Below are 27,426 nucleotides of genomic sequence, written 5' to 3' on the forward strand. Positions count from 1 at the left end.
GAGGGACAGACACGAACCCCAATGCAGGCCGGCCAGCTAGCCCGGGTTTCACAGCTTGTACCGTGAGAGGAGGAAGGCCGCTGCACAGTGGGCCAGAAGACTGGCGCCGCCGGCCAAAACTCTAGACGCGTTTTTGAGCTCCAGAGTCGCTACATGGGACTCGAACCGGACGTGTGACCCCACCAATAGGTTCCTCGTTCGGAGAGCAACCCATTGGTGGGGTCACACGTTCGGTCACACGTTCGAGTCTGGAGCTCAAAGCGCGTCTAGAATTTTGGCCGCCTCCGGCGGTCTTCTGGCCCACTGTGCGCTGGCTTTTCCATTCTCCCGGTGCAAACCTCGCGCGACAGCCAAGCCGGGTTCTGAAGCAGGCTGGCGCCTTGCCTACTCAGAGTTCACGCAGCAGCAGCAGGGCGGCGAGGAGAGCGCTGTTTGGGGCCCTCCGCCGGACTGCCGCCCGGCCCGGCACGGCTAGGGGCCCAGCCGTCGGGGACCGGGACCGGCGGCGGGGACCGACCGGGACCGACCGGGACCGGGCACTGAGCGGCATTGTGATTACGTCGATAGCGTATCAGTTCCTGGCGGCCCCTTCGGCCCCTGCGGCCCCTTCCCTTGGCACGACGACTAACGGCCTGGTGCGCCGCGCCGCCGCGCCGCCTGGCCGCCTGGAGACCGGACCGGAAATGGACGGTAGGTGTGCGCCGTGCGGGCGTGCAGCGCAGCGCAGCGCAGTGCAGCACGGCCGGGTCGCCGAGGTCGAGCCCCGTGCAGAGAGCGAAGAGCGTCACCCTGGGACCGACCGAGGACCGCCACGGCCTCTTGGCGGCAGACGGCACTGTCGCACAGTGGGCCAGAAGACCGGTGGAGGCGCCCAAAATCCCGGACGCGTTTTGAGCTCCAGAGTCGCTAAACATAGGACTCGAACCGAACGTGTGACCCCACCAATGGATTGCTCTCTGAAAGAGGAATCCATTGGTGGGGTCACACGTTCGGTTCGAGTCCTGTTTAGCGACTCTGGAGCTCAAAACGCGCGCGTCTAGAGTTTTGGCCGCCTCCACCGGTCTTCTGGCAAGTCCACTGCGCGTCGACGGCCTGCTGCAAATCCGAGGCCGTGCTGAAGGCGACGACGGCCACGAGGGAGGCGCGGCGCGCGCGACCCGCGGACCCCTCGGCGACAACGCCGGCAGGCAGGCAGGCACGCCGGCGCGGCGTGGGGCGTGGGGCGGCGTGGCGGTGCGATGCTTGACGTTGCCGTCCGTCCCACGAGACCGTCGCCACCGTCGCCACGCCACGGCCCCTCCCAGCAGGCCCCCGCAGCCCCCGCGCCCCCTTGGGGTAGGGGCGGGGTAGGGGCCTAGGCCCCTTGTTGGCTCCCAGAGGGCCCGAGGCAGCCCGAGGGCCCAGCGGCGGCGGCGCGGCGGAGGGGCGGGGAGGGGCGGTGGAGGCGGTGCGGAGGTGGCGGGGGAAGGGGCCGCAGACGCTGGCTTGGGCTTCGCTGCGTCGCTGGCTTGACGGCTTAGGCGGGGGGCTCCTGCAAGGGGCACCGCCACGCCGCGCTTGAGCCGCCTCGGGAAGGGAAACCTCGCAACCTCGCGCAGACTTCGTACTTCGTACTGCGAGCGTTTGGCTCTGCACTGTCCGGTCTCAAATCAAACCCAAACTCCCGCACCAAGGGGGCAGCGGGCTGCACGCCAAGGATCGGCACCCTTATCACACTTGAGTTTGGATGCGGTCCGACTGCAACGCCTGCATCGTTCTTGTTCTTCGTTTTGATTGCTCGGTGGCGGACACGGCACGGCACGGCACGGCACGGCACGGCACGGCACGGCCCGTGGGCTGCGGCTGCGGCTGCCCAGTGAGCATGCACTTTATCAATCCCATACATTCCTTATCGAGACCCATTACAAAGCAGCCGCCAGCCCCATTCCTGGCCATCGCACCGGCCGGGCCGCTCATTCCGAGGAGCGCTCCGTCTCTCTCGCACCCGCGGGGCGCCCCACGAGGACGGTGAAGACAACTCTCGGCATCACTGGCCCAACACGCTGGGCATGGCTAAGCGGGCCTGCAGCTGCCACAGCTGTGGGGGTTCCCTTCCCGCCGGTTCGGTTCGCACACTTCCGCCTTGGCGGCCGTGCCCTGCCCGTCAGGCCGTCACGCTGGCCCCGGCTGGCCCACGGAGGGCGCCGTGGCGTGGCACTGGCGTGGCGGTGCAGGCGCCGGCCCGAGTGTGGCGCCAGTCTGATAGATAGCTTGTGCAGGAGCGGCGTCGCGGTGGCGTCGCCGCCGTCGTCGCCCGGACGCCGCGGTTGCGTACACCGTAACACTGTACTGCAGGGCGCCACCGCGCCACGGGGCGTGCCGGCTTGGCGCGCCTCCGCCTCTCGAAACCCGGCGGGGCTGTCCACCAACCACGTCACCTCAATCCTCACTTTATCTCGCCAAAACAGTGGCGAGTGGCCTGCGAAGGCACGAAATGGAAAATCGACGTGGGTTTCCGGACGCCCCCTTGACAGCGCGGCGCCGCGGCGTGTGTACAAAGTGGCGAAGCATGGACGCGTGTATCGAGGTCGGGGCCCTCGCGGCGAGGCCGGCTTACATTTGGAGCGCTTTCGTCGCTCTGTCTCTCTCGCACTCATGGGGCGTGCCTTTAGTGTCGTCAGGGGAGCCGAACGATCGAGTCCTGCAGTGTCCCCGAGGGCGTGTCCGTGTGTTGTGGGGCGGTTCGCGCATTGAAATCCCCAGGCCGGTCCGGTGTAGTGACACTCTGACGTCATCGCCCGTCGTCCATTCCAAGGAGCAAAGGAGGGGAGAAAATGCCACACAGATTTTGTATTCTTGACTGTATTGTTTTATTTGTACAATACCTTTTCATTATGCAAAATATAACTTAAATTTGAATAGCTTCAAATATTACACATAAACATATCAATGTGAACTTACAAATTACACAAACTAGAACATTTTTTAATTAAAGCATAAATATTTTTTGTGTTTTTCTTTGCACACACACACTGCACAACGAGACAGCTAGGGCTGTCTGGGTAGCTGAGCAGATGCATTGATATGTAAGATTGGCAGTGTGGCTGGCTGATAAATGCCATGGCACATTTGTGAAACTATGTTTGATTTTCAATTCAACAGTAGCTTCTACCTTTGTACAATATTTACAAGAAAAAAAGGTACGTTTGACAATATACATACTTTAAATCTCATTTAGGAGATGGATTTTGATGGCTCTACTGAAGGTGCATGACTCATAACAGCAAGTCCAACTTGGTGTCATAAATACATTAAAATTTTTTAAAAATACATTTAAATACATTTTAAAACATAGACACAAAGCCAAACATAAAACATTTCTTAAATTTTGTATAAAATACTTTTTAAATTTGAAGTAAAAATGTCATAAACATGGCTAAAATCAAAAACAAATTTGATGCAACCTTCACTAAAAACACAAACCTGGGACCTCCTACAACAAGCAATTGGCAACCTCACTTTGGAGGACGAGATGGAAAAATATAACTAGTAAAAAAACACATGCCGAAGATCTGCAATTATCACAAGGCATAAAGATTCAGTCTTATTTCCAAACGCTGTTGAAGCGCCGGTTTGTCCCTCATCAACTTTGGTCTGTAAGGTATTCCTCGGTACAAACTCACTGCAACTCTGACTACACTGTTGAGAGGGCAGGTTCTTGATAAGCAGAGCGTACTCTGTTACCCAAAAATGACTCACTCATCTTGACTACTACTTCACCGCACGATCCTAGTCTCTCTCCACATGCAACTCCCACATTCACTCACACACTCACTCACACATTCACACACAATATTCCTAGGTTCATTCAAGAAGCGTAAATCACAGCTTTCCCCTGGAGAAACAAGTCTACGTAATACTAGTTAAGCGAATATTCCCCTCGGTGGCGCGCGCTGCGCTGCGCGTGCGAGTACACTGGGCGTACTACGCCACGCGCCGGCCACGTTCACATCCAAACTAGATCCTTACAAGCTAGCTAGCGGTTTAGTTTAAGTTTACTGGTAACCAGGGCTACCGGGCCCGATCAGGTACTGGAGAAGGGGTGGGGGCGGGGGCGGCATACTTCGCACCGAGCGGCTGGGGCGACCGGAGCGACGGCCGGGGGCGGTGGGGGCGGCCCCGGGAGCGGGGCGAGGGGGGCAGGAGTGGGCGAGAGGGCGCTGCGGCGAAGGGGGCGCGCGCGGGGGCGGCGCCGAAGGGGGCCGCGGGCGCGAGGGGGCGGCCGCCGGGACTGTCCCGGACGCCGTCGAAAGGGGTAGGCCGTCGCTCCGGAACCTTCAGAAGTGAATATCCTGCACGTCGGTGGGGGTCTCCGCCTTGGCGAGCTCGCCGTCGGCCGTCTGCTCCAACTCGGCCAGCTTGGAGGACTCGGTGTGGTCGCCGTTGGCCTCGTGCATCATCGAGGTGACCATGCCCTCGATCTGGCCCAGGCACGTCTGGAGGTAGTCCTGCAAACAGAATGACGCACTGTAAGGCCCCGGGTCGAGTGTCCACTGCTCCACTGTCTGGCTCGGCGCGGCTTGACGGCCACGCATACCTTCTCGATGCCAGTGATGTCCTGCAGGCGCGCCAGCAGCTCGTTGAGCGAGACTCCGCTGCGCTTGGTCCACTCCAGGCCGTGCAGGGCCGCGGCCAGGCTGGCGGACGCGATCATGCTGGCCGGGTGCAGCGAGAACTGGTAGTCTGCAACAGCAAAGACAGCAGTCCCTTTAGACAATGGCGGCCAAAGCACTGTCCCTTTCCTTTCGAATGCAAGTTTATTCTGAGCCAAACTGGTTCCTCACGGCTCCGGCGGTGGCGGTGCGGGCCGCGCCACGCCGCGCCACGCCATGCGAGCCGAGCGGGGCGGCTGACCGAGCGCGGCCGAGCCAGGCATCCGGGTCCGGCCACCCGACTGGGGCCCCCAGAGCCCCCGAGAAGTCCGTGGGACCCCAAAGGGGGCCCCAAAGTGGGCCCAGCCAGCCCAGCCAGGCGCCCTGGCAGTCTGGCGAGGCATGTTGTGACTGCCGCCGCCTTGGCCGCCGGGTCAGGCCGCCAGGCCGCCGGCGAGGGAAGGGTGCGGGGAGGGGAAACACTTGCGCTCTCGTACGAGATGGTTATGCCTTATGCCTCGCCGCCTTGCCGGCCCAGGGCCACTTTGCGGTCGGCTGTGCATGCCACGCCGCCGTCCTCTGGCTTTCCTTGGCCTGGCGGGCCTGGCGGGGCGCGGCCGCCGAGATAGTCTTTATCAGGGCGCCGCCCGAGCCCTGGCCGGCGCCGCCACGGCGCGGCCAGAGTCCTGGACACCCCCGTCACCGTGGACCGCCTCCCCGCGCGCCGCGCCGCGACACCATGGGGGCCGTCGAGGCCGCTAACGAGGAGGGGCCTGTGACGTCCGGAAACACGGCGCGGCGCTGCGCGGTCCACCAAAGAAAAGGGTTCTCCCTCCCCTCCCCTCCCGATCGTGCCGAGGTCCGATCTCGCGCGGACATTGCCTCCATTAAGATTACTTATTGGGCGGGTCCAGTCCCGGCCCGGCCGGGCCCGGTCCGAACCTCGTCGACGCGGCGCGCGGCGTCGCCGACAACAAGCGGCGATCGGCTTGGCGGCGTGCTCCTGGCCCGCCGCCCCGCCGCCCCGCCGCGGGCCCCGCCCGTCCCGTCCCGTCCCGCGGTGTTGTGTTGATGGTAATCAGCTGGCCGGCCGCGCCGCGTCCGTCGCGTTGGCTGCGCCGCGGCTGCGCCGGCGGACACCGAGTGCGCCGCGCCGCGCATTTAAACCGCTTTTAAATGCTTTATTCGCACTATCGGCGCGGGGCGTCGCGGGGCGGCGCGGCCCGACTCAGTCGGGCCAGGCCGGCCACGAGCGGGTCGACGAACTCCCCGCCGTGCCGCTCCTGCTGCGCGCTGCGCCTAGCCGCGACTCCACTCCGCGGCCCCGCGGCGCCCAAACCGTCCCGTGCCGTCGTCCGTCCGCCGGGCGCGCCGCGCCTCGCCTCGCGTGCATCCACCTCCTTAGCGTCCACCTGTCACCTCGGCGTCGACCCGTCGGGCCCGTCGGCCGCGAGGGTCCCGACGACGCACCGCTTCCGCTGCGTCTGCCGCCAACCGCCTTGCGGTTTCCCCGTTCGACGGCGTCCTGGCCGCGTCCCGGATGCCCCCATCACGATGAATGGCTGCATGTGGGCGAGCCGGGCGCAGCAATGCGGCGCGCGACGCCTTGTTTCTCAATCAGTGGCGGCAGATACGGGCTCCGCGCTCCGCGGGCTGTGGGGCTGTGGGCCGCGGGGCCGGGCCTAAGCGCCAGGACGGCCAAGGCTGGCTCGGGCCGCGGGGCCGCGGGGCCGCGAGGAGTTGAACGCACTGCCTATCTGGCCAAGGAAGGGGGGGATCCACTATCTATGCTAGGCTCTCTCTTTCTCTCTCTAGCCGCCGTGACGCAACTAAACAGCTGTTATAACATGTCACTCGCGGCGGGCGTGGCGAGGACCGCGTCGTCACCCACGACGGCCACCTCGGCCGCTCCAGGAGGCCGTCCTGCGTGGCGACGACCTCGTCGTCGGGGACCCTTCGGGGACCCGCCACCCTGGCCGAGCCCCCCGGCCCCGGCAGGGCCCCGGCCGCGATACGGCGAGCATCGCGTCGACGACAAGACGACGGCCCACAGTGGGCCAGAAGACCGGTGGAGGCGGTCAAAACTCTAAACGCATTTTGAGCTCCAGAGACGCTAAACAGGAGTCGAACCGAACGTGTGACCCCACCAATGGATTGCTCTCCGAACGAGGAATCCATCGGTGGGGTCACACGGTCGGTTCGAGTCCTGCTTAGCGACTCAAGCTCAAAACACGTCTAGTGTTTTGGGCGCGTCTCTGGCAAATCCACTGTGCGACAACAGCTGAGCCACATCGCGCGATTCCTCATACTCGAGTCCAGCGGGGCAGTGCCGGCGTTGCGGGGCACCCTGTACCGCCAGTGCAGTGCCTTGCAGTGCCGGCCCGGCGACCACCATCACTATTCCTGGAAACGAACAACGAGTCCCGCCGAGTGGTGGCGTCCCGGGCCGCCCCGCCCCGCCCCGCCCGCTCGGGCCAGGAATGCACTGAATAGAGAATTCGGACGCCCTGGCCGAGCCGACCCCGTAGGGCCGCAGGACCCCGCCGGCTAGGCCTCTAGCTGCCGGGCTGCCGGGGCAAGGTCGAGTCAGCGTAACCTGACCGCGCGCGGTGCACGGCCGCGGCGGGCTAGCCTGGCTAGCCTCACTGCGTTTCGAATCTACCGCCACTGCCGCCACGTCCGCCTGCTCCGGCCTGCTCGCTCGCTTCCGGCACCTCCACGCGCCTGGTACTTATTTTCCAGTGGGGGATTCAACTGCGGCCCTTCCCTCCCGCTTTCCCACCTTCAGACCGAATTCCGAGAGTCCCTTCCGTCTCTCTCGCACCTGAGCGGTACGCCACGCACGAGTGCGACGACAACGACTCTCGGACGGGTTGGATACGACAGGAGATAAAGCCTACACTGTGGGCCGTCGGGCTTCGTCAAACAGACGTCCGCCGCGCGCCTTTTAAACGGCCCAAATCGCTCCCGACAACAACTCACCTCGTGCGCAGAGCGCGATGAAGGTCTGCGTGTGCCGCCGGATCATGCCGATGTCCCACGTGACCGTGTCCACGGGCAGCCGCCTCAGGATGTGGTCGAAGAAGTCGTGCGGCGTCACGGCGGACATGTCCCACTTGAGCTTGGACAGCACCAGCAGCTCCCAGCTCTGCGACAAACACAAAGGTGCGGTCAGAGGATCATTGGGATCATCACTGAGATGATCACTGAGACGATCATTGTGATGATCACTGAGATAGTCATTGTGATGACGGTGAGTCCCATCCTGCCGCTAATTCGAATGGAAGGGGTAATGTGGGGGGTGGAATATGATGTATTGTATTGGAGGGTGCCGCCGACGGGACGAGGGGAGCTGAGGCATTTCCGCTGGGTGCGTTGGGCCGCCGGGCCGCCGCTGCTTCTTGGGGTGCAGCAGTGCAGCAGTTCGTCGCTCCGTCTCTCTCGCACTCGTGGGGCGTCCTATACAGGTGCGAGAGAGACGGAGCGACGAAAACGACTCTCGGAATCAGTCCGCTGTGCAGGTAGGAGGGGAACTAGAACGCCGCAGAGGAGGCCTGGAGGCCTGGAGGCCTGGAGGACCTCGTGCAGTGCAGGGCCAACTTTAATATCAAGAAAAATAAAACCCGGTGCATGGCGCCTGCCCGTAAAACAAATCAATTAAAAATGAATCAATTAAAAAATTTTTTTTTTACTATATTGTGTTTGTGATTTTGTTTCTTCCAGCGCGACTCCGGTGTCAACGTGCTCCGCGAATCGTGGCCTTCTCGGCGTTGGTCGGCGGAGGAGGGGGGGGGGCGGCGCGGTGCGGCATAATTTAAAGGAAAGCCCGTCTGACGCTCGTCTGGACCAGTACCGGACCAATACAACATGCGGCGCGGACAAGGTCATACCCCTCCCCCCTCTCCCGCTCCGGCACGGATCTCCGGCGGAACCGCCCCCCCCCCCTCTCCCGGCGGTCCAATGGGCCGTATAAAAGCAGAACCTGATTCACATACGCAGTACCCTTGCCTCATTCAGTTCACAGCGAGTTGCGCCGCACGAGCGGACGGACAGACAGACAGACAGACAGCGCCAAAGGGGTCCGATCACCCGTGAAAGCGATGCTGCGGGCGGCTCCCCCCCCCCCCCCACGCCGTTCGTTCAAAACAAAATTTCGACAGGATTTCCCGCGCCAGGAAGTCAGCGAGTCCTTATCAGCGTGCCGGAGGACGGCCGCTAGGGCTGCCAAGGCAAGGCGGGGCAGAAAAAAAATGAAAACATCTGGGCGTTCGAACCAGCGACCGCGACGTGGGCGGTCCGAAGCAGGCCGAGCCAGTAATTGCGGAAAGGGTAAAGGAAACTCGCATAGGGACTCATCACTACGTGAACGTATCAGGCGAGTGCGTGTGCACTTGGGTGTGTGAGAGAGACAGGGACAGGGGGGGGAGGACTAAAGTGTAGACGCGCTTTGAGCTCCAGAGTCGCTAAACAGGAATCGAACCGATCGTACTATTTAGCGACTCTGGAGCTCAAAACGCGCCTAGAGTTTAGGCCGCCTCCACCGGTCTTCTGGCAAATCCACTGGGAGGGGAAGAAATGTGAGCTTACCCATAGGTCGGCCTCCGTGAACGAGTGGTCCGTGTAGCTGACGAGCTGACTGGCGGACAGGTGCTCGGGCTCGCGCAGCTTGGAGGCGAGCAGGAGGCAGGCGGTGCCCAGGAGCTGCAGCTGCGTCTTGACGATGGGGCACACGCTCAGGAACCTGTCCATGTAGTTCATGGACAGGGGGAAGACGTCCTCCTGGCACTTCTGGGCCTCGCACACCTGGAAGCAGAGCAGCAGGGCGTTCCGTCCAAGCGCGTCACGGGACCGTCCAGGACCGTCCGGACCGTCCAGGACACCGTCCAGGACCTCCGGACCCGTCCAGGACACCGTCCAGGACGCCGTCCAGGACACCGTCCAGGACACCGTCCAGGACACCGTCCAGGACACCGTCCAGCACACCGTCCAGCACACCGTCCAGGACGCCGTCCAGGACACCGTCCACGACACCGTCGGGACGCTAGGGGTAATCCTGGCAGCACAGGCAGACCAGAGCACAGCGAAGCTGGCGGTTCGTAATGGTGGCCAGGGTGAGGTTGGGAGGGACACTCACACACACACACACGCGATGAAAAGCAGCGGAGCACAGGATTTACGCGGAAAGCTCTCGCAGGAGGCGATGACCTACTAGTGTCCTAGTGGACAAGCCCTCGGCCTTCAGGAACACCCCCACAATGGCGGCTAACGGGACGGCCGCCGTCTCTCTCGCACTCACGGGGCCGTCGCACCTCTAGGCCGCGCACCGACAGTGCGCCGACAGACCATCATTATCCGCACTGCGAGGCAGAGCGTCGCGCGTCTCTCTCGCACCCCTGCGGGCCTCGCGGGCCTCGCGGGCCGCCTTGGGAGTGCGAGAGAGACGGAGCGACCAAGGTCGAAACCCTGTCGGCCGGGCGGAGCAGGGCGCAGCGGACCCTGGATGCATTTGGCCATTTCCACGCCCCCCCTTTCCCCCGCATTTCCTTTACAGATACCCCCCCCCCCCTCTCTGAGGCGCTACCTTTCCAGGCGACACGACAGTGTAGTTATCACGCCGACCTATCACCCCCTCGGAGGGTTCCCTATGCTCGTTCATGTTTAAAACATGCGGTATACACAGTGCCGCAACTAGGCGTGGAAACAAGTTAGGCGGCGCGTTGTATACCTCGTCCTTCCGGTGGTGCGGCACCACGGCGCACCACGGGGCACCACCACGGGCTGGCGCAATAACCCATCAACACCGCATGCATCAGAAGCGCGTATGTGGTCTGTGTGCTGCTCCCCACCTGCACCCCCCCACCTCTTTCCCATTATTACTACCACGTTGGGCTGCCCGGACGGGAGGTGGGGGTGGCGTAATTCTTCACACATCTCACCACATCAAGCCCCCATCCCGCATCCCCGCCCTGCGCCTGCCTCTCATTCGTTCACGTGTCGGTCTTTTTCTTGTTTCTCTCCCGTTTTTTAAAGTCATTCATTTATTTATTTCTTCACCCCTTCTCCTCTCGGTTTTGCTTTCACGATTTCTCCCGGCGCGTTTTTCCATTTCCTCGACGCTTTCTTTCTGTCTTGGTTTTCTTCGTCTCCTTCGCGCGGCCCCCTTCCATGACCTTCGCCTATGTGTCGTCGAGAAGGAAGGGACAAGTCAGCAGCGGTGGAGGCGCCCAAAACTCTCGACGCGTTTCGAGCTCCAGAGTCGCTAAATGGGACTCGAACCAAACGTGTGACCCCACCAATGGACTCCTCGTTCGGAGAGCCATCCATTGGTGGGGTCACACGTTCGGTTTGAGTCCCATTTAGCGACTCTGGAGCTCGAAACGCGTCTGGAGCTTTGGCCGCCGATGCCGGCCTTCTGGCAAGTCCACTGTGCGTCGCTGGACGTGAGTGCGAGAGAGACAGACGCAGTGTCGCCGTTTCCGCACGGTCCCCCAGAAATCAAGTGACGGTGGCGTCTGCCAGCGAAATGCGAGAACCAGGAGGGAGAAGGGGGTCTTTGTGTCGGCGAGGGCAGGCCGAGGCAGGCCGAGGCAGACGGCAAAGGGCGGAAGGGCGTCGCGAAGGACGCGCCAGCTGTCTCTCTCGCACCCATGCGGAGTGGCCGAGCGCCCCGCGGGTGCGAGAGAGACAGAGCCTTCTTGTCGCGATCCGAATCGAAGAACGGTGTCACCTTTAGCGCGGCGAACAGCGGCCGGTGTAGAGTGGCATCGGGAAGAGCGGAAGACTCACACACACGTACGCCAATATCGCCGTCCACGTGCCACAGTGGGCCAGAAGACCGGCGGAGGCGGCCAAAACTCTAGACGCGTTTTGAGCTCCAGAGTCGCTAAACAGGACTCGAACCGAACGTGTGACCCCACCAATGGATTCCTCGTTCGGAGAGCAATCCATTGGTGGGGTCACACGTTCGGTTCGAGTCCTGTTTAGCGACCCTGGAGCTCAAAACGCGTCCAGAGTTTCGACCGCCTCCACCGGCCTTCTGGCCCACTGCAACGCGTGCAACAGGTGTCCGGGGTGGGTGACGGGCTGACTCCGGGGCGCCGCCCGCGGCCAGGGGCTTTCTCCGGCTCTGTCTCTCTCGCACTCACGGCGCGGCCCGCGGCGGTGCGAGAGAGACAGCTGAGAGAGGCGCAGGGGAAGCCCAGGGCTGGCAGGCCACTGGCAGGCCACTGGCACCACGTGCGCCGTGCGCCCCGCACGGCTGACGAGTGGCAGTGTGGCAGTCCGAACGCGGAACGCCGCAGCTGTCTCTCTCGCACTCACGGGGAGTGGCGTAAGGCGCGTGGGGGAGCGAGAGAGACAGAGCGACGAAGCGGCAACCAGCCGGCAGCAGCAGCACGGCTGTCCGAGGTGTCTCACACTGTACGTGGCGGGGGCCTTTTAAAAAGTTTAAATCACTGGTTCGGTCCCGGGCGGCCGGCGGCAGCCCGCACGGCTCCACTGCGTTGCCGGAGGCCACGGCGCGCCGGGGGATGCTCACACAGTGGAGGCGACCCGAACTCTAGACGCGTTTGGCGCTGCATAGTCGCAAGGTGGGAACCGAACCGAACGTGTGACCCCACCAATGGATTGCTCTCCGAACGGGCAATCCATTGGTGGGGTCACACGTTCTGTTCGAGTCCCATTTAGCGACTCTGGAGCTCAAAACGCGTCTAGAATTTTGGCCGCCTCCACCGGTCTTCTGGCAAGTCCACTGTGTGGCCTGCCCGGCCCCCGCTTCCGCGAAGAGCGACAATGCGCTGGGCTGCTGATCCTCCCCAAGCGGCCAAGTGCGTGGGGGAGGGGAGGGGGAGGGGGAGGCAGCCGGCCACCACCTTGCCGACAAGCCCCCCATCAGCTGGGTCAACAACACCGCCTCGGCCGGCGCTTCGTACGCTTACGCCTCACACTTGGAACCGCGGTCCGGGGCACTGCAAGTCCAGGATGCCGGCGACCGGCACCAACCGGGCCACCGGGGGCTCAGATGCTATCTCAACAGGATGTCGGTCCTGGCAGTGTCCTGGCGGTGTGCGTCCTTACCTCGAGCATCCAGTTGGAGACGATGGTCCTCATCGGCGCGGTCACGTCCTTCTGCACGCACGAGAAGTAGGCCGTGCTGGGGGTGTACTTCTCCTCCTGGCCCAGCATGTTGAGCAGCACGCGGTCATCGTTCAGCAGCACGGGGTCGATGATGGCACGGCAATTCTCGATGCCGGATTCACAACACAGTAGATCCATCTTCACATTCACTGGCGGACGCCAAAATCACTCGCGACACATAGATTCGATATCCCTCTTTTATCACAGAAGCAAGACAGTCGCGACACGGCACTGGGCGGAGCGGGGGACTTTTTCTTCTTATTAATCGACACGGACGAGGGCTTGCCTTAACTTAATTAAAATCACACTTGGTTCACTAGTTTGGGGTTGCAGTCTTGCGATTGGTTCGTGGTGACGGTGGCCGCAGTCCGCAGTCGGCCCGATCACGTCGCTCGCTTGGCGCTCCGCTCCGCACTCGACCGCAGCAGGCAAGAGAGTGCGAGGGGGTGACTCGTCTGGGCCTCGGACTGGCGGCCGCGCCGAGCCGAGCCGAGCCGGTGCTGCCAGCTCGGCCGTCCCGCCAGCCCAGCCGGCAGCCGGCAGCCGGCACCGCCATTGGTCGCTGCACTCGGCTTGCTTGGTTGGGCCTTGCTCTGCCTTGCTCGCCGGCACCCCCTCCTCCTCCACCGTACGCCTCTCTCGCCCGCCTCTTCAACTCGCCGCGCAGAGGGCGCCGTCGTCGCCTTGTGGACACCGAGCGACGCGGCCGAGGGCCGACGTGGTCCTGGCTGCCAATTTTCCTGTCTGGGCCCTGTCCGCCACCCGCGACCCCCGCGACCCGCGGACGGGGGCTGTCTCGTCAAGGACTCCTCGCCGCGGGACCGCGGAGGGTGGTCGACGACGACGCACCGAGAGAAGGACACTTTACTCGGGACTCCCATGAGTGCGGGGGAGTCAAACGGAGACACCTCGGTATCAGTCTAGCAAAACGCGCCAGCCGAAAAGGCGTTTGCCTGCTTGCCAAGGCTTGCCCACCCCTCCGTCGAACCTAACCTAACCTAACCACACCACTGGCACGGCCGGCACGCCGAGGGAGGGGAGGCAACTTGTTGCGTGGTGAGGCAACCACGAAGCGGACTAGAGACTAATCATTTGAACCGTTCTGCGATTCCGTGCGTCGCTCCGTCTCTCTCGCACTCACGCATGAGCCAATGGATATAGGTCCGTGCCAGTCCGTGCAGGGCGTACGGTGTCGCACAGGAATGTGGAGGAGGGGGAAGGCGACACCATGAATAATTTTAATTTCATAAGGACGCGAGGCTTCGGCGCTTGGCTGCCAGTTCACAGTGTTCACAACGGAGCGGACGCTTTTTTCCACACAGGCCTGCCGATGCTGAAGGCGTTCGACGCTTGGTGCCGTGGCGCCCTGCCCGTCGAGGGGGTTGGCGTGCAGCCCAGGCGAGGGTTGGCGCCCTTGGCAGCCTTTGGTGCTGCCGGCAACGCCACAGCCTGCCTGCCTCACGGCCTTCGCCGCGGCCTCGGCGGGGTCCCTCCACTTCCCTCCGGCCTCTGACGCCGTGCCTCCGCCGTGCCTCCGCCGTGCCTCCGCCGTGCCGCGGGGCGTGGGGCGGCGTGAGCGTGGCTGGGACTCGTGCTATGCACGCCTCATGTCGAGATCCAAATCTCGAAACCTGTAGCTGCAACAAGAGAAACAAGCGAGACGGTCCGAGGCGAGGCGAAGTTGGGCCCATGAATTTGGGAACCGGCCGCCCCGCCGCGCCGCCGCGCCGCCCAAGCTCGGCCGGCCAGCACCAAAACCGCCTGCCCAAGGATAACTGCACGCAGAATCCTTTGTTACTGGACCGGCCCACCTGTAACCCGAGAAGAGGCGGTGGAGGGGAGGGCCCTGGCCGCCCTGGCCGCCGCCCTGGCCCTACCGGGGCCCAGGCTGCCCAGCCCGGGCCCACCAAACAACACCCCTCCCTCCCCTCCCCTCCGCGCGGAGAATGAAAGAGATGCCCGGGGAGCTTCCGGGCCGCGCCGCCAGGGGCGCTGCGCTCAACAACAACAACAACAGCTGGCCGGCAAGCAGCGCCACAGCGCCGCCCTACGCCTCGTGCGTCGTGCCCTTCTGGGCGTCGGGGCCGCCGGGGCCGTATGGAAATCTGGAAACGGGCGGCCGGCCGGCCAGGGTGTCGACCGTGACGCCGTCGTCGACACGTTGGAGGCGGCCAAAACCCCGGACGCGTTTTGAGCTCCAGAGTCGCTAAATGGGACTCGAACCGTACGTGTGACCCCACCAATGGATTGCTCTCCGAACGACGAATCCATTGGTGGTGTTCACAAGTGCGGTTCGAGTCCTAAATAAATTGGTGGATGAGGGATGCCGTGCGAGCGAGGGATCGTGACAAAGAAAGTACTGTAATAATGAAAAGGAATTTATGAAGATGAAAATGAAGGCAAAACAAAAGGGGACGCGAGAAAAACAAGAGTAATACAAAACGTCGGTGGAAAAAGTGGCGGGTCCCTTTAGCTTTGGGCGAAGGGACTGGAGGGAGGGACGGAGCACTGCCGAGGCCTACCGAGGGTGAGTCATCGCTCTCTACCCGGGACGAGAAATCGCAGAAAACCTGAAAACGAGGAGGCGCCGGGGAAGCCCTACGGGCTCCACCTGCCCAGCACCTGGAGAGTGGATGTGTGTGTGTGTGTGTGTGTGTGTGTGTTTTCCGTGAGTAAATGTGTGTGCAGTGCCGTAGAAATGGGAATTATGGCTTCGGGGAGATGCTGGTTGCTGCTGTGTCCTCAGTAACAAGCATTCTTCCGAAGCCACTGTCCCGAAAACGTCCTCGGAAAGTGTCTGTCCGAGAGTGGACAGCAGTTTGCGACAAATCTCGCGCGTTTTACAGGGCACGCTTTCCCCGGGGTTCTTTTCTTCTTCATTTCCAGGGTGTATTGTGAAAGTTGCAGCCAGGCTCAATAAAATTGTCCCATTTTTTCCACTCTCGGTAAAAGTGTATTATAGACTCCTCCGCGCGCGAGCGAACCAGAGTGGATGCGCGTACGTACATGCAGAGGCCGATGGTCTCACTTCAATTGCTGAAGAAATGAATGAATGGGACGAATATGTATGGCCATGAACCCGCATCGGACGCTGAGGACATTCTCTCTCTCTCTCTCTCTCTCTCTCTCTCTCTCTCTCTCTCTCTCTCTCTCTCTCTCTCTCTCTCGCACACACACGCACTGAGAGAATTAATTGGGCAAGGAACACGTTAGGGAATGAATGGTAGCATAGGAGGTAATGAGATAATGGGAAGCAAGGTGATGCCCGGGCGACGGGGAAAAGGGAAGGGGGAAGAGGAAGGGAGGACAGGCGTGAATCAGAGCAGGCAGCGCCCCTGACGCCTGGAATCCTGGAGTCCTGGAATCGCGCCCTTGATGTCGCTGGGAACGAATCGGACCAACCGGGAGTGCGCCGAGACGGCGTGGACGGCGCGGCACACGAGAGAACAAGAAGTAAACTCCCAATTGGGGCATTTGGTCCTCGTCTACGTGGTGGCCAGCGGGCCACTGCCGGCCTGGGCCGCGAGCCCGCGGGCCGTCTGGCGAGGCGCGGGGGAGGGGAGGGGAGGGGGGGGGAGGCGATCCCAGACACCCAGACCTTGCCGAACGCGGTCCCGGGTGGGCCACCTTCTGCCCCGCCCGCCCCGCCGCCCCCGCCCGCCCCGCCCGCCCCGCCCCGCCCCGCCCCGCCCGCCCGCCCGCCCCGCCCCCGCCCCGCCCCGCCCGCCGCCGCCCGCCCGCGCGACCTGGCCCAGGCTGGCCCCGGCTGGCTCAGGTTTCGGACCACAACAAAGCCTACCGCACCGCGGCGGCGAGGCGAAGCGAGGCGAAGCGCGAAGCAGACGAATAAGAAGACGAGGGCCAAATCTGTGATGCGATGTGTTGCCGTCTGGGCGGCGCGGCGCGTCCACTGCGACGTGACGACGTGGCGACGCCGTGGTTCATGGTCCCGGGGCGGCCCGGGGCGGCCCTCGTGGACACCGACAGCGAGGCCCACAGCGCCGCGACCCCGCGGCGTTCCTTGTCCTGTTGCCGCGTTCTGAGAATCGCGTCTGGGACTCCGAGGCGGCCCGGTGCTAGTCCGCTGGTGGTCCGGCCCGGCCGGCCATTGGCGTGGCTTCTCTCCCATTTCCGCGCTGGCCCACAGTGGGCCAGAAGACCGGTGGAGGCGGCCAAAACTCTAGACGCGTGCAGAGCTCCAGAGTCGCTAATCAGGACTCGAGCCGAACGTGTGACCCCACCAATGGATTCCTCGTTCGAAGAGCAATCCATTGGTGGGGTCACACGCTCGGTTCGAGTCCAATTTAGCGACTCTGGAGCTCAAAACGCGTCCGGGATTTTGTCCGCGTCCGGCGGTCTTCTGGCCGTGTGCAGTGTGCTGGCCTGCCTGGCCCCAGGCAACCGCAGGGGTGCGAGAGAGACAGAGAGACTCGGCGATGAGCGCAGCGGGCGCAAGCTTCACTGCTTCGCTGCCGCACGCCACCACACTGGACCAAACCGGGTGAGCCCGGCAGCCCGGCCGGCCGATTCCTCTGTCTCTCTCGCTCCCGGCCGGCGCCCCGCGGCGGCGCGAGAGAGACAGACAGTCGGCCGACAATCGACAGGTCGACAACCGACGCTTCTGGGAGGAACGAGGGAACGAGGATCGGAGGGACTCAACTGATGAGGGGTCCCACATAAATTACACTGCTGGTCCCCTGGTCAGCCTCCCTCCAGGACTGCAGGACTCCAGGGCCTTCTCCAGGACGAAAGCCCTTTCCAGGAATCGGCCCTACACGCGCTGCGCCGCGCCCCACCCTGCGCGATGCAGGTATAGTCGGCTGGGTGACTGCAAACGGGGCTTGTTATTAAAGCAGCGATTTAAACGCCATTTAAAGGTTCGGCCGCCCCGTGGTCGTCGCGGTGGTCGTGGTCGCCGGCCAGGTCACCCAGGGCAACCTTAGCGCCCCACCCCCGGGGTGGACCCCGGCGAACCTCGGCGAACCCACCCCAGCCGTGGGAGCGTCCGACGGCGGCGCCCTGGCCGCCCGGGGACTCCTTGACGGCGTCCTGGACGCTGCAGCCCCTGACGCCGCCCTGCCCTGCCCAGCCTCGGTCGTGCCCCGCGGCGCCGGGGCCAGGCTGCGAGCAGTCTGTCTCTCTCCCACTCACGGCGCGGCCTGCAAGGGAGCGAGAGAGACAGAGAGGTTTGTTCTCGCCCTGGGCGCCGCACTCGTCGCCCCTGTAATGAGCAAAGGCTCGGCGGCGGGGCGCGGCGGGGCGCGGCGGGGCGGTCAAGCAAAGCAACGATCAGTAAGTATCAGGAACGCCCCGCCCCGCCCCGCCCCGCCCGGTAAATAAATGAATGAATGCATAAATAAATAAACACCTTGCTTCCCCCAAGCCCGCTCCGGTGTGGCCTGTAGCTCCAGCATTCGGCTTGACCCGCTGCTGTGGAATGTTTATAACGTTTTTGTTTGTTCCAATTGAATCGGAGTCTCATCTAGATTGGCCGGCGATTTGATCAACCTCGTTCGTTACGATTCGGACACGTAAGACGAAGGGCCGCCGGGCCGCGCACCGCCGCGCACAGTGGGCCAGACCGGGCGGGTTTTGAGCTCCAGAGTCACGAAGCTGGACTCGAACCGAACGTGTGACCCCACCAATGGATTCCTCGTTCGGAGAGCAATCCATTGGTGGGGTCATACGCTCGGTTCGAGTCCAATTGGGCGACTCTGGAGCTCGAAATGCGTCTAGTGATTTGGCCGCCTGCGCCGGTCTTCTGGCCCACTGTGCCGACACTCTGACCGAGCGGCGAACGTCCTTAAAAATGGGCCTGGCATGAGACTTTTGACTGACAGGACCTCGTTCCGAACAGGGATTGATTGTTGGCGTGTGCCTTACGGCCGATGTAATACACTATTATTATTGAAATTTGATGCACCGTGTGAAATAAATTATTGCCAGCCGCTTCGGGGGATGGAGCAGAGTCCTGTTCCGCGATTTCGCACAGATTGAAGCAGCACGAACCTCTTGGTTGGACCTCTGTGACGTATTTTCGACGTTCGGAGAGCAATCCATTGGTGGGGTCACACGTTCGGTTCGAGTCCCGTCCAGCGACTCTGGAGCTCAAAACGCGTCTTAGAGTTTTGGCCACCCCCACCGGTCTTCTGGCCCACTGTGGCGGCGCAAAACAAGCTTCGCGGAATTTGCCTGTTTGCCAATGCCGTTGTTGTGGCGATGCTCCGCTTGCTTCCCTGGCCGCGCGTGGGGCTGCGATTTTTGGGTCACGGTATCAGCAACGCGCGGCAACGCGCCAGAGGCAGCGGTCAGACTCATGGTCCACGCGCGGTCCACATCACCAAGCACTAGGACGTCCTCGCCGAGAGAGAGGGGGAGAGAGAGAGAGAGAGAGAGAGAGAGAGAGAGAGAGAGAGAGAGAGAGGAGAGAGAGAGAGAGAGAGCTCTGTGTGCGCATTTGTTTTGCGTGTATAAAGTCGTGCGCGCGGATCTCGGACATCCGCGGAAGGTGACCGCAGTCACACGTGTGTGTGTGTGTGTGTGTGTGTATGTGTCTGTGTGTGTGTGTCGGTGTGCGTTACGCGAGTGCCAACTACATAAACGGGGCGGTGCCCACAGTAATCGCCTCCCGCCGCCTTCCGCACGACTCGCGTAAATTCGCCGCTCAAATTCAATTAAAGTCGTCTCAAAATCCGCGCCGACGCGAACAAACAAACGTTCTAACACCGAATAGTGTACGATTTGGACTCGAAACCGTACGTGTGGCCCCACCAATGGATTCCTCGTTCGGAGAGCAATCCATTGGTGGGGTCACACGTTCGGTTCGAGTCCTGTTTAGCGACTCTGGAGCTCAAAACGCGTCTTTGGCCGCCTCCACCGCAGTCCTCCGGGCCACAGTGCGGCGGCCTCCGGACGTAACTGCGCCGAGTCTTTGACTTTGGCGGTCCGTCCAATTGATGATGCTTGCGCTGTTCTGCCGTTCGGGGCATCGCCGCGGCTTGCCGGCTAATGTGAGCGATCTCGGGCCGATTACCTAAACGCTCGCATATCATTTTGGGCGGCCGCTCGCCGCGCCTGGCCGCGCCCGGCCGCGCTCTCAGAGACACCTCAGGTGGCGGACGGAATCAGGCCAAATTGCCCCCGGCGGAGATACTATCAGCGAGGCCCCATCACAGCCACGGCCGCCGCGCCACGCCACTGTCAGACCAACATCATCATTACGTTCGAAAACGCCAGCGGAGGAGGGACGGCGACGTTTTCACGGTGTCGCCGAACTTCCACTGACAAAATTAATTTTGTTTTAGCAGATGATATGCGTTCGTGAACACAGCTACCCGAAAAAAATATTTCTATAGAATTTACTTCCTGTGACTTTTTTTTTGTGAATTTTCTTGTGGGGTGGTTTTGGAGTTTCGGCCGCCTCCACCGGTCTTCTGGCCCACTGTGCGTCGTTGGCATGGCAACGGCAAGTCCCACGGCACGGCGGCCAGCACCGCCTCGAGGCGACGTCGCAAAAGACACTGAAGGGTCATTGCGGCTTCCGATGCCCTGTCGCCTGCTCGTCTCCCAGGGCGTGCCTTGCCCGCCTCGGATGTGTCACGTCCGGTGCATGGCGGGGCGGGGCGGGGCGGGGCGCGAATAGTCTAAATGTGCAACCCTTTGGCCATGGGAACCGGGTCAGGGCAGGCGCTGTACTGTTCCGCCCGGGGGTGGCCTGCACGGGCCTGCAGGCCTGCAGGGGGTGGGGGTGCAGGCACTCCGTTACCTGCCCGGACCCATGTCGACGCCAATCAGACCACGTAATCGTTTGTGATAGGAGCGGGTGTGAGAGACGCCAAGCCAAGCCAAGCCAAGGTGGGCCGGATCGCTATGCTTGTGTGTGTGGGGGTGCGTGAGCGTGGGTGCCCAGGCGCCTGGGACCGACAAAGGGACTGTGGCCCACGCGAAACACATCAAACACGAGCTGTCAGAGTCACTTTCGGTCACTCTACGGATTTTGACACTGTTGGCAATCGTTCGTCACTGATAAGCATCGCGTGTCTCCTAAAAGGCCGGATTTATAAGTGTGCTGCATCGGGCGGCGGGCCCCCTGCATGGCGCCGGCACCGCCTTCAGATAATTCAGCGTTCGGAATGAATTCGATTACATTAAAGTCTGTGACTGGAAGGGTGAGGGTGGCCCCGCCGCGCCCCGCCGCGCCCCGCATTCCTGGCTTGCTGGTGGCTGCTCCCCCGGGATTCCCGCCTGAACGCACAGTGGGCCAGAAGACCGGTGGAGGCGGCCCAAATTCTAGACGCGTTTTGAGCTCCAGAGTCGCTAAACGGGACTCGAACCAAACGTGTGACCCCACCAATGGATTCCTCGTTCGAAAAGTAATCCGTTGGTGGGGTCACACGTTCGGTTCGAGTCCTGTTTAGCGACTCTGGAGCTCAAAACGCGTCTTTGGCCGCCTGGCCCACTGTGCGCCGCCAGCACCCTAGGGGAAGGCGTCCCCTTTTTTTGGCCGCGGCGCTCCGACCCCGGGTTTGTTTTTTCGGAACTTTTTCATCCTGCCGATATTACGAGTTCCACTTGTACTATTTGTCGTGTGTGCGGGGCGCGCTGGGGCGCTGGGGTGACTACTCCACGACTCCACCACACATGCTGGGCTCTTGCTCAAGTATGAAATTTGAAAGGGAGCACGTCTTGCATGTGTGTTGCCTTCGCTGCCGCCAAGGCTCAGCGCCGAGCCGCGGCGACCCCGCCACCCCATCGGGCTCCCCGTTCTCACCGCCTCCCCCGGCCTCCCCTCCCTCGGCGGCGCCCTGGTCGGGTGGCGGTCGTGGTGATCTTCGGGCATCTTCATGGTGATCATCATGGACGTGGTGATCTTCCTGGACATGGTGATCGTGGACATGATGATCTTCATGGACGTGGTGATCTTCATGGTCGTGGTGATCTTCATGGACGTGGTGATCTTCATGGACGTGGAGGTGTTCATGGACATGTTGGACATGGTCACCACCATGGACAAGGTCATCACCACGGGCTGACCATTATGATGATGATGGTCGTGGATCATTTTAATGACCGTGGTCGTGTTCGTGCCGATGGTTCCTCCTTTTTCCGTGCGACGTGTGCATTGGCGGCATTGGCCCTGTGCATGTCCTGGTCGGGGGCTCCTTCAAGGGGGCTCCTTCAAGGGGCCCCGCCGCCGGCCGTGCCCCGCCTCGCCAAGCCTTGCCGAGCCGCCCCACCCAAGCCAGGCCCAGGCCTCGCACATTGACCCCGGTACCCTCCCGGTACCCGGCCGGCCAACTCGGCCCGTCAGCCGAAAGCGAACGCGAGCCGGTTTTCGGAAAATCCAGCCGACTATGGAACAAATCACTACTGTAGTCCGAAACTCCTGCTGCGCTCTGCGCGAGCGTGCCTCGGCGTGCTCCCGACGGGACGCCGCACAGTGGGCCAGAGGACCGGCGGAGGCAGCCAAAGGCGCGTTTTGAGCTCCAGAGTCCCTAAATGGGATTCGAACCGAACGTGTGACCCCACCAATGGATTCCTCGTTCGGAGAGCAATCCATTGGTGGGGTCACACGTTCGGTTCGAGTCCTGCTCAGCGACTCTGGAGCTCAAAACGCGTCTTTGGCCGCAGCTGACGCGAGCTGGCGTCGTCGGTCTCGTTTTTCGCAGCAGGCCACTGAAAAGCTGCCCCGACTTCTGAATCATTCCCCTGGCGGCCGGGCTGGCGGGCCGGGCCGGGCGGGGCCGGGCGGTGTGTGGCAGAGATTCCAGCTGAAACTGCCCCTTTATCTTATCCGCGGCCGTAAAATGGATTTCACTCGTTTGTTTTGGGCGTGTCTCCAGCGGCGTCTCGGGTCACGGGGGGCAGCGTGGGGGCAGCGTGGGGGCAGCGCCGCCTAAGTAGCCGCACGTCGCGGGGCGGGGCGGGGCGGCCCCACCTTGTGATGTGCAACCTTTTAATTATAACGCTCTGCATGATTGAATGGTGTGCGAAGCGACGCGCTTCGGTCCGTAAAAGACACGCGGACGGGCGGGCGGCCCACGGGGCGGCGAGGCGAGGGCGTGAGACCAGCAGGCAGAGTAGTGCTCCGTCTCCCTCGAGTGCGAGAGAGACAGAGCGTCCTCGGAATCTGCATGCTGCTGCAGCCTGAGCGCTTCTGGTGGCGCAACTTGACGTCAGCCGGCCTCTCTCGCACCGCAGCGAGCCAGCGGGATATTGCCCCTCACGAGTGCGAGAGAGACAGCGCGACGATCCCGCTCTCTCTCTCTCTCTCTCTCTCTCTCTCTCTCTCTCTGAGTAAATTGAGGCGTTTAGTGTTGGTGTGAACAGCGGAGCCAGCTTGTCGCGTCGGGCGCAACCCGTTTCGGTGGTTTTGAGTGGCCCGCCGCGGCCAGACGATGACTATTTTTCTTCGGCTGCGGAGACAGTGTAGTAGTAAGGTACTTCGTGTCCGGACCCATGTAGTGTGACGTGCCTGTAGTGAGTTGTAGCCGTTGAAACGCGGCGTGAGGTTGGGTCAGGTGACCGTGGTCCGTCCCAGTGCAGACCGAGACGCGTTTTGAGCTCCAGAGTCGCTGAACAGGACTCGAACCGAACGTGTGACCCCACCAATGGATTGCTCTGCGAACGAGGAATCCATTGCTGGGGTCACACGTTCGGTTCGAGTCCCATTCAGCGATGAAGCTGGGTTCCTCCAGCGACGACTGGTCCATGGTTGCGTAACCGGGCCTTGGAGCGATCGAAAGCCAAGCTTCCTACAATCACTAATCCGGGCCACTGTCCTACGCCTCTTACTGGGCGCATGTCGCATTTCTGGCAGTGGCGCTGCGTTGCGCGAGGCTGGCCGCGGCTGGCCGAGCCTGGCCGATAGCGAAAGCATCCGATACGAGGGCACAGCCAGCACAGCCGGCGCAGCGATACGCGGGGCCCTCTAGGGCCTGGGGGGCTCCTTGTGGGGCTCCTGGTGGGGCTCCCGGTGGGGCCCCTCGTGGGGCCGCTGGACAGTGTAAGCAGCGCCCCTATGACGTCACCTGCTGCACCACTGCTTTGCCCACATTGGCCGCACTTGACGAGTTGGGCCATAAATGGCCCTGCCTTCTGCCGGGTTCGCGTTCGCAGCGTTCGTTGCGCTCTCCCGAGGACCGGAGCCGGCGGCCAAAACTCTAGACGCGTTTTCCCAGAGTCGTTTTCGTCAGTCCGTCTCTCTCGCACTCGTGGGGCGCCCCGCGTCGCTGCGAGAGAGGCAGTCCGCTGCGCGCCGAGAGGCCGAGAGACGAGCCGAGAGAGTCATGGTACTGGACCGTCGCTCCTATCTCCGAGGTGCAACTAAATCATGCAGCAGGGGGGCAGGTTGGGGCCTTGCGGGGCCGCAGACCACCTCGACTGTTGTCGCCGGCCATCCTGGAGGTCGTCCTCGAGGACGTCCCGGAGGTCCTGGAGGCCCTGGTCCTGGAAGGAGTCGGCACCCCATTCAGTTTCGGACGGGGTAATGCAGCGACCGGTTGTTAACGATGCGAGATGGTCCGGGGGCCGGCGGTGTTGTCCGCGTTGCCATGGCGACGTGTTGCAGACTTGCAGGGCGACGTTTTAAAGGCCTAAGTGAATGCCGAGCCGGCACGCTGCAACATGTGACAGGCGCACAGAGGGCCAGAAGACCGCTGGAGGCGGCCAAAACTCTAGACGCGTTTTGAGCTCCAGTGACGCTAACCAGGACTCGGACCGAACGTGTGACCCCACCTATGGATTCCTCGTTCGGAGAGCAATCCATTGGTGGGGTCACACATTCGGTTCGAGTCACATTAAGCGACTTTGGACTCTGAAAACGCATCTTGAATTTTGTCTTCCTCCACCCGTCTTCTGGCCCACTGTGAGGCGGGCTGCTTCGACGGAGCCTTTCGTTGACGGACGTCCTGTCACCAGTCGAAACGGTAACGCGAGTACTGTAAGCTGATTACAAACGTGTTCTTGTTTGTTTAGCGTTTTTGCAGTTTTAAGCAATGTGATTGCTGTCTCTGTGCGGACAGATTCGCCCCGTTCATCGCATCTCCCGAACGTATGACCCTTGCTCTGCGAACTTCGAGTCCTGGCGTTTGAGTCCTATTTAGCCACTCTGGAGCTCAAAACGCGTCCATGATTTTGTCCGTCTCCACCGGCCTTCTATCCCACTGTGCGGAGGTCGCAGCGCGGCTCGCCGTACGGATGGCAATGGAAGACAAGTGAATGACCCCAACGCATGCCACTGGCTAGCGGCGTCACAGGACCCGAAACCCGATTTGCGGCCCAAACGGTCGCAAGGAAGGCCGGGCCGCGAAAAGGACCGGTCTCTCTCTCGCACTCGCGGGCCGCGACGGGCGCGTGCGAGAGAGACGGAGCGACGCGGGGCCCGAAGTGCCTGGGGCAGCCTTTGTCCGGGCTGATTGAACCTGATCCGCCTAATCCTTGCCTTGCCTGGCGGTGCCTGGCGTTGCCTTGCCTCGCCAGGACGGACCCGATCAAGGTCACTCCAGCCAGACTGCCAGCCCGACTGCTTAGTCCCCATGCGCCCGAAAATAAGCCCATTAAAATCATAACCAGTGCATTCTCTGCACGCAGCGGGGACCGCGCGCAAGCGGAAGGGGCCGTCGCGAAAGGCTGGGCAACACACAGTGGACTCGCCAGAAGACCGGCGGAGGCGGACAAAACTCTGGACGCGTTTTGAGCCCCAAAGTCGCTAAATGGGACTCGGAACGAACGGGTGACCCCACCAATGGATTCCTCGTTCGAAGAGCAATCCATTGGTGGGGTCACACGTTCGGTTCGAGACCCATTTAGCGACTCTGGAGCTGGAAAATTCTATTACCTGGCGGTCTTTTAGGGACGGTCCCCAGCTGCCGCTTCAGCTGCAGCCACTGAGCATGGAGATCGCCATCAGATTGCTCGATGAGTTGATGATAAAGCACTTGGTAATTTGCCCCCTTTTTTCTTTTTTTGATTTGATTTTTCGCGCGGCCCGTCACGACAACCTGCCGCTCGCGTATCCCTTAGGCTCGATACAGCCGGGTGGCTTCCCCAAAATATTTGCCGAACTTGAACGCACCAAAAGCCGATACCGGGCTCAGAAAATGTGGCAAATTTTTCCAAAGCGACGACCGCATGATTTATTTAAAGGGGAGCCACGACTACTGCACCTGTTAGAAGCACGTTGTGTGTGTGTATGTGTGTGTGTGTGTGTGTGTGTGTGTGTGTGTGTGTGTGTGTGTGTGAAAGGCGCCTTGTGGCTGACACTGAGCCCCACTCGCGGCGTGTGCTTAGCTGCACCGAGTTTGCCATCTCATTGGCGCCTGTCAACCAGTCAGTCAGCGGCACAGTGAGCCACGCACCTGCCGCAGTCCTGCCCTCAAAATGAGCCCATTGGTGGGGTCACTCGTTCGGTTCGAATCTTGTTTAGCAAATCGGCAGCTCAAACTCTCTGTCCCCACCAAAACTGGATGCAAATTTTATTATTGGCGAGTCCGAGCTTTGTTTCTCCAGCTGGTGCCTGCGCCCCCGGCCGGGGCCTCTGCCTCCAGCACGCTCCAGCAGTAGTGCCCCCGCGGCCATGCGGGCGTGGCGGCGTGGCACTCCAGCTGGCCAAACGGCTGGAGTCTGGCTCGAGTGTCCGGAAGCCCCTGGAAGAGATTCGCTGGGATTGAAGAACGCCGCTGGCACTGTGGTCCTCCTGGAACTCGCAGTGACACGTCAGACCTCTCGCGCCGTCACCACCCCCCTCCCCCTCCCCGAGGTTGCGGCCCTGCGGCGCTCGACGTGTCGAGAACAAATGTAGCATTTACCCAAATCCAATGATTGCACCATTTAGAAGGAGCGGGCGCGCTTCGGACAGGGGAATATCCGCCCGATATGCCAATTGATTGAAGCTGGGGCCTCCGACTCCAGACCCCAGGGTCGGCGACCGGCCGGTGTGAACATTTCTCCAGCACACCCGCATGGCGGCATCGTGTTTACCGCGAGTGTACCGCGCCGTATACTTATGGAAAAGAGTATACTTATCAAGTCGCTGACCCGCAGTGGGCCAGAAGACTGGTGGAGGCGGCCAAAACTCTAGACGCGTTTTGAGCTCCAGAGTCGCTAAATGGGACTCGGAACGAACGTGTGACCCCACCGATGGATTGCTCTCCGAACGAGGAATCCATTGGTGGGGTCACACGTTCGGTTCGAGGCGACTCTGGAGCTCAAAACGCGTCTAGAGTTTTCGCCGCGCCTCCACCACCGGACCTCTGGCCCACTGTGTGACACCTCGATAGACACGGACGGACGGGCGGACGGACGAACAGACGGGCGGCAGCGAATGCCGTGCGGGGGTCGACACTCGGCAGGAATGTTGGACGGGGTGAAAGGGCTCTCGGGCGCGTTTTTTAACCCCGAGGACGACGTGAATGGAGAAGGGCGGCAGGGGGGGGGGGGGGGGGGGGGAGGCGGCCGGATTGCAGCAAGGGTGACATCGTTCCGGGAAGCCGGCGAGGACCCCGATCCCATCCAGGAGGAGTTTGGTTTCGTCTGCGCGGCTTCGTGTGTGTGAGAGAGACAGAGAGAGACAGAAACAGGACCGGGCCGGCGGCGGCCCCTGGCCCTGGCGACAGCCCTGGCGACAGCCAAGACCACCGTCAACATGAGCAAACGCCGC

At 62.1% G+C, this 27,426-nt stretch overlaps 1 protein-coding gene across 1 annotated transcript; it reads right to left on the reverse strand.

The window, feature by feature from the left end:
* Positions 1-4,235: 4,235 nt before the first annotated feature.
* Positions 4,236-13,249, reverse strand: LOC117647975 (G1/S-specific cyclin-D2-like). Its single transcript, XM_034390007.1, has 5 exons — positions 12,708-13,249; positions 9,219-9,434; positions 7,614-7,779; positions 4,577-4,722; positions 4,236-4,487 (listed from the first exon to the last, which is right to left on the reverse strand). Exons 1-5 carry the CDS (start codon positions 12,903-12,905, stop codon positions 4,317-4,319), a joined length of 897 nt encoding a protein of 298 aa, XP_034245898.1. The 5' UTR covers positions 12,906-13,249; the 3' UTR covers positions 4,236-4,316.
* Between the last annotated feature and the right edge of the window lie 14,177 nt (positions 13,250-27,426).

The sequence above is a fragment of the Thrips palmi genome, unplaced genomic scaffold (assembly GCF_012932325.1).
Source record: "Thrips palmi isolate BJ-2018 unplaced genomic scaffold, TpBJ-2018v1 HiC_scaffold_3, whole genome shotgun sequence".
Taxonomy (NCBI): Eukaryota; Metazoa; Arthropoda; class Insecta; order Thysanoptera; family Thripidae; genus Thrips; species Thrips palmi.

Bases quoted from the DNA above. Each gene is read 5' to 3' on its own strand.
- LOC117647975 (XM_034390007.1), bottom strand. From the start codon at position 12,905: ATGGATCTACTGTGTTGTGAATCCGGCATCGAGAATTGCCGTGCCATC. The intron at 9,435-12,707 runs GTAAGGACGCAC...CTCTGCTTCCAG, and splicing joins TCTCCAACTGGATGCTCGAG to GTGTGCGAGGCCCAGAAGTG. The intron at 7,780-9,218 runs GTAAGCTCACAT...TGTTTGTCGCAG, and splicing joins TCACGGAGGCCGACCTATGG to AGCTGGGAGCTGCTGGTGCT.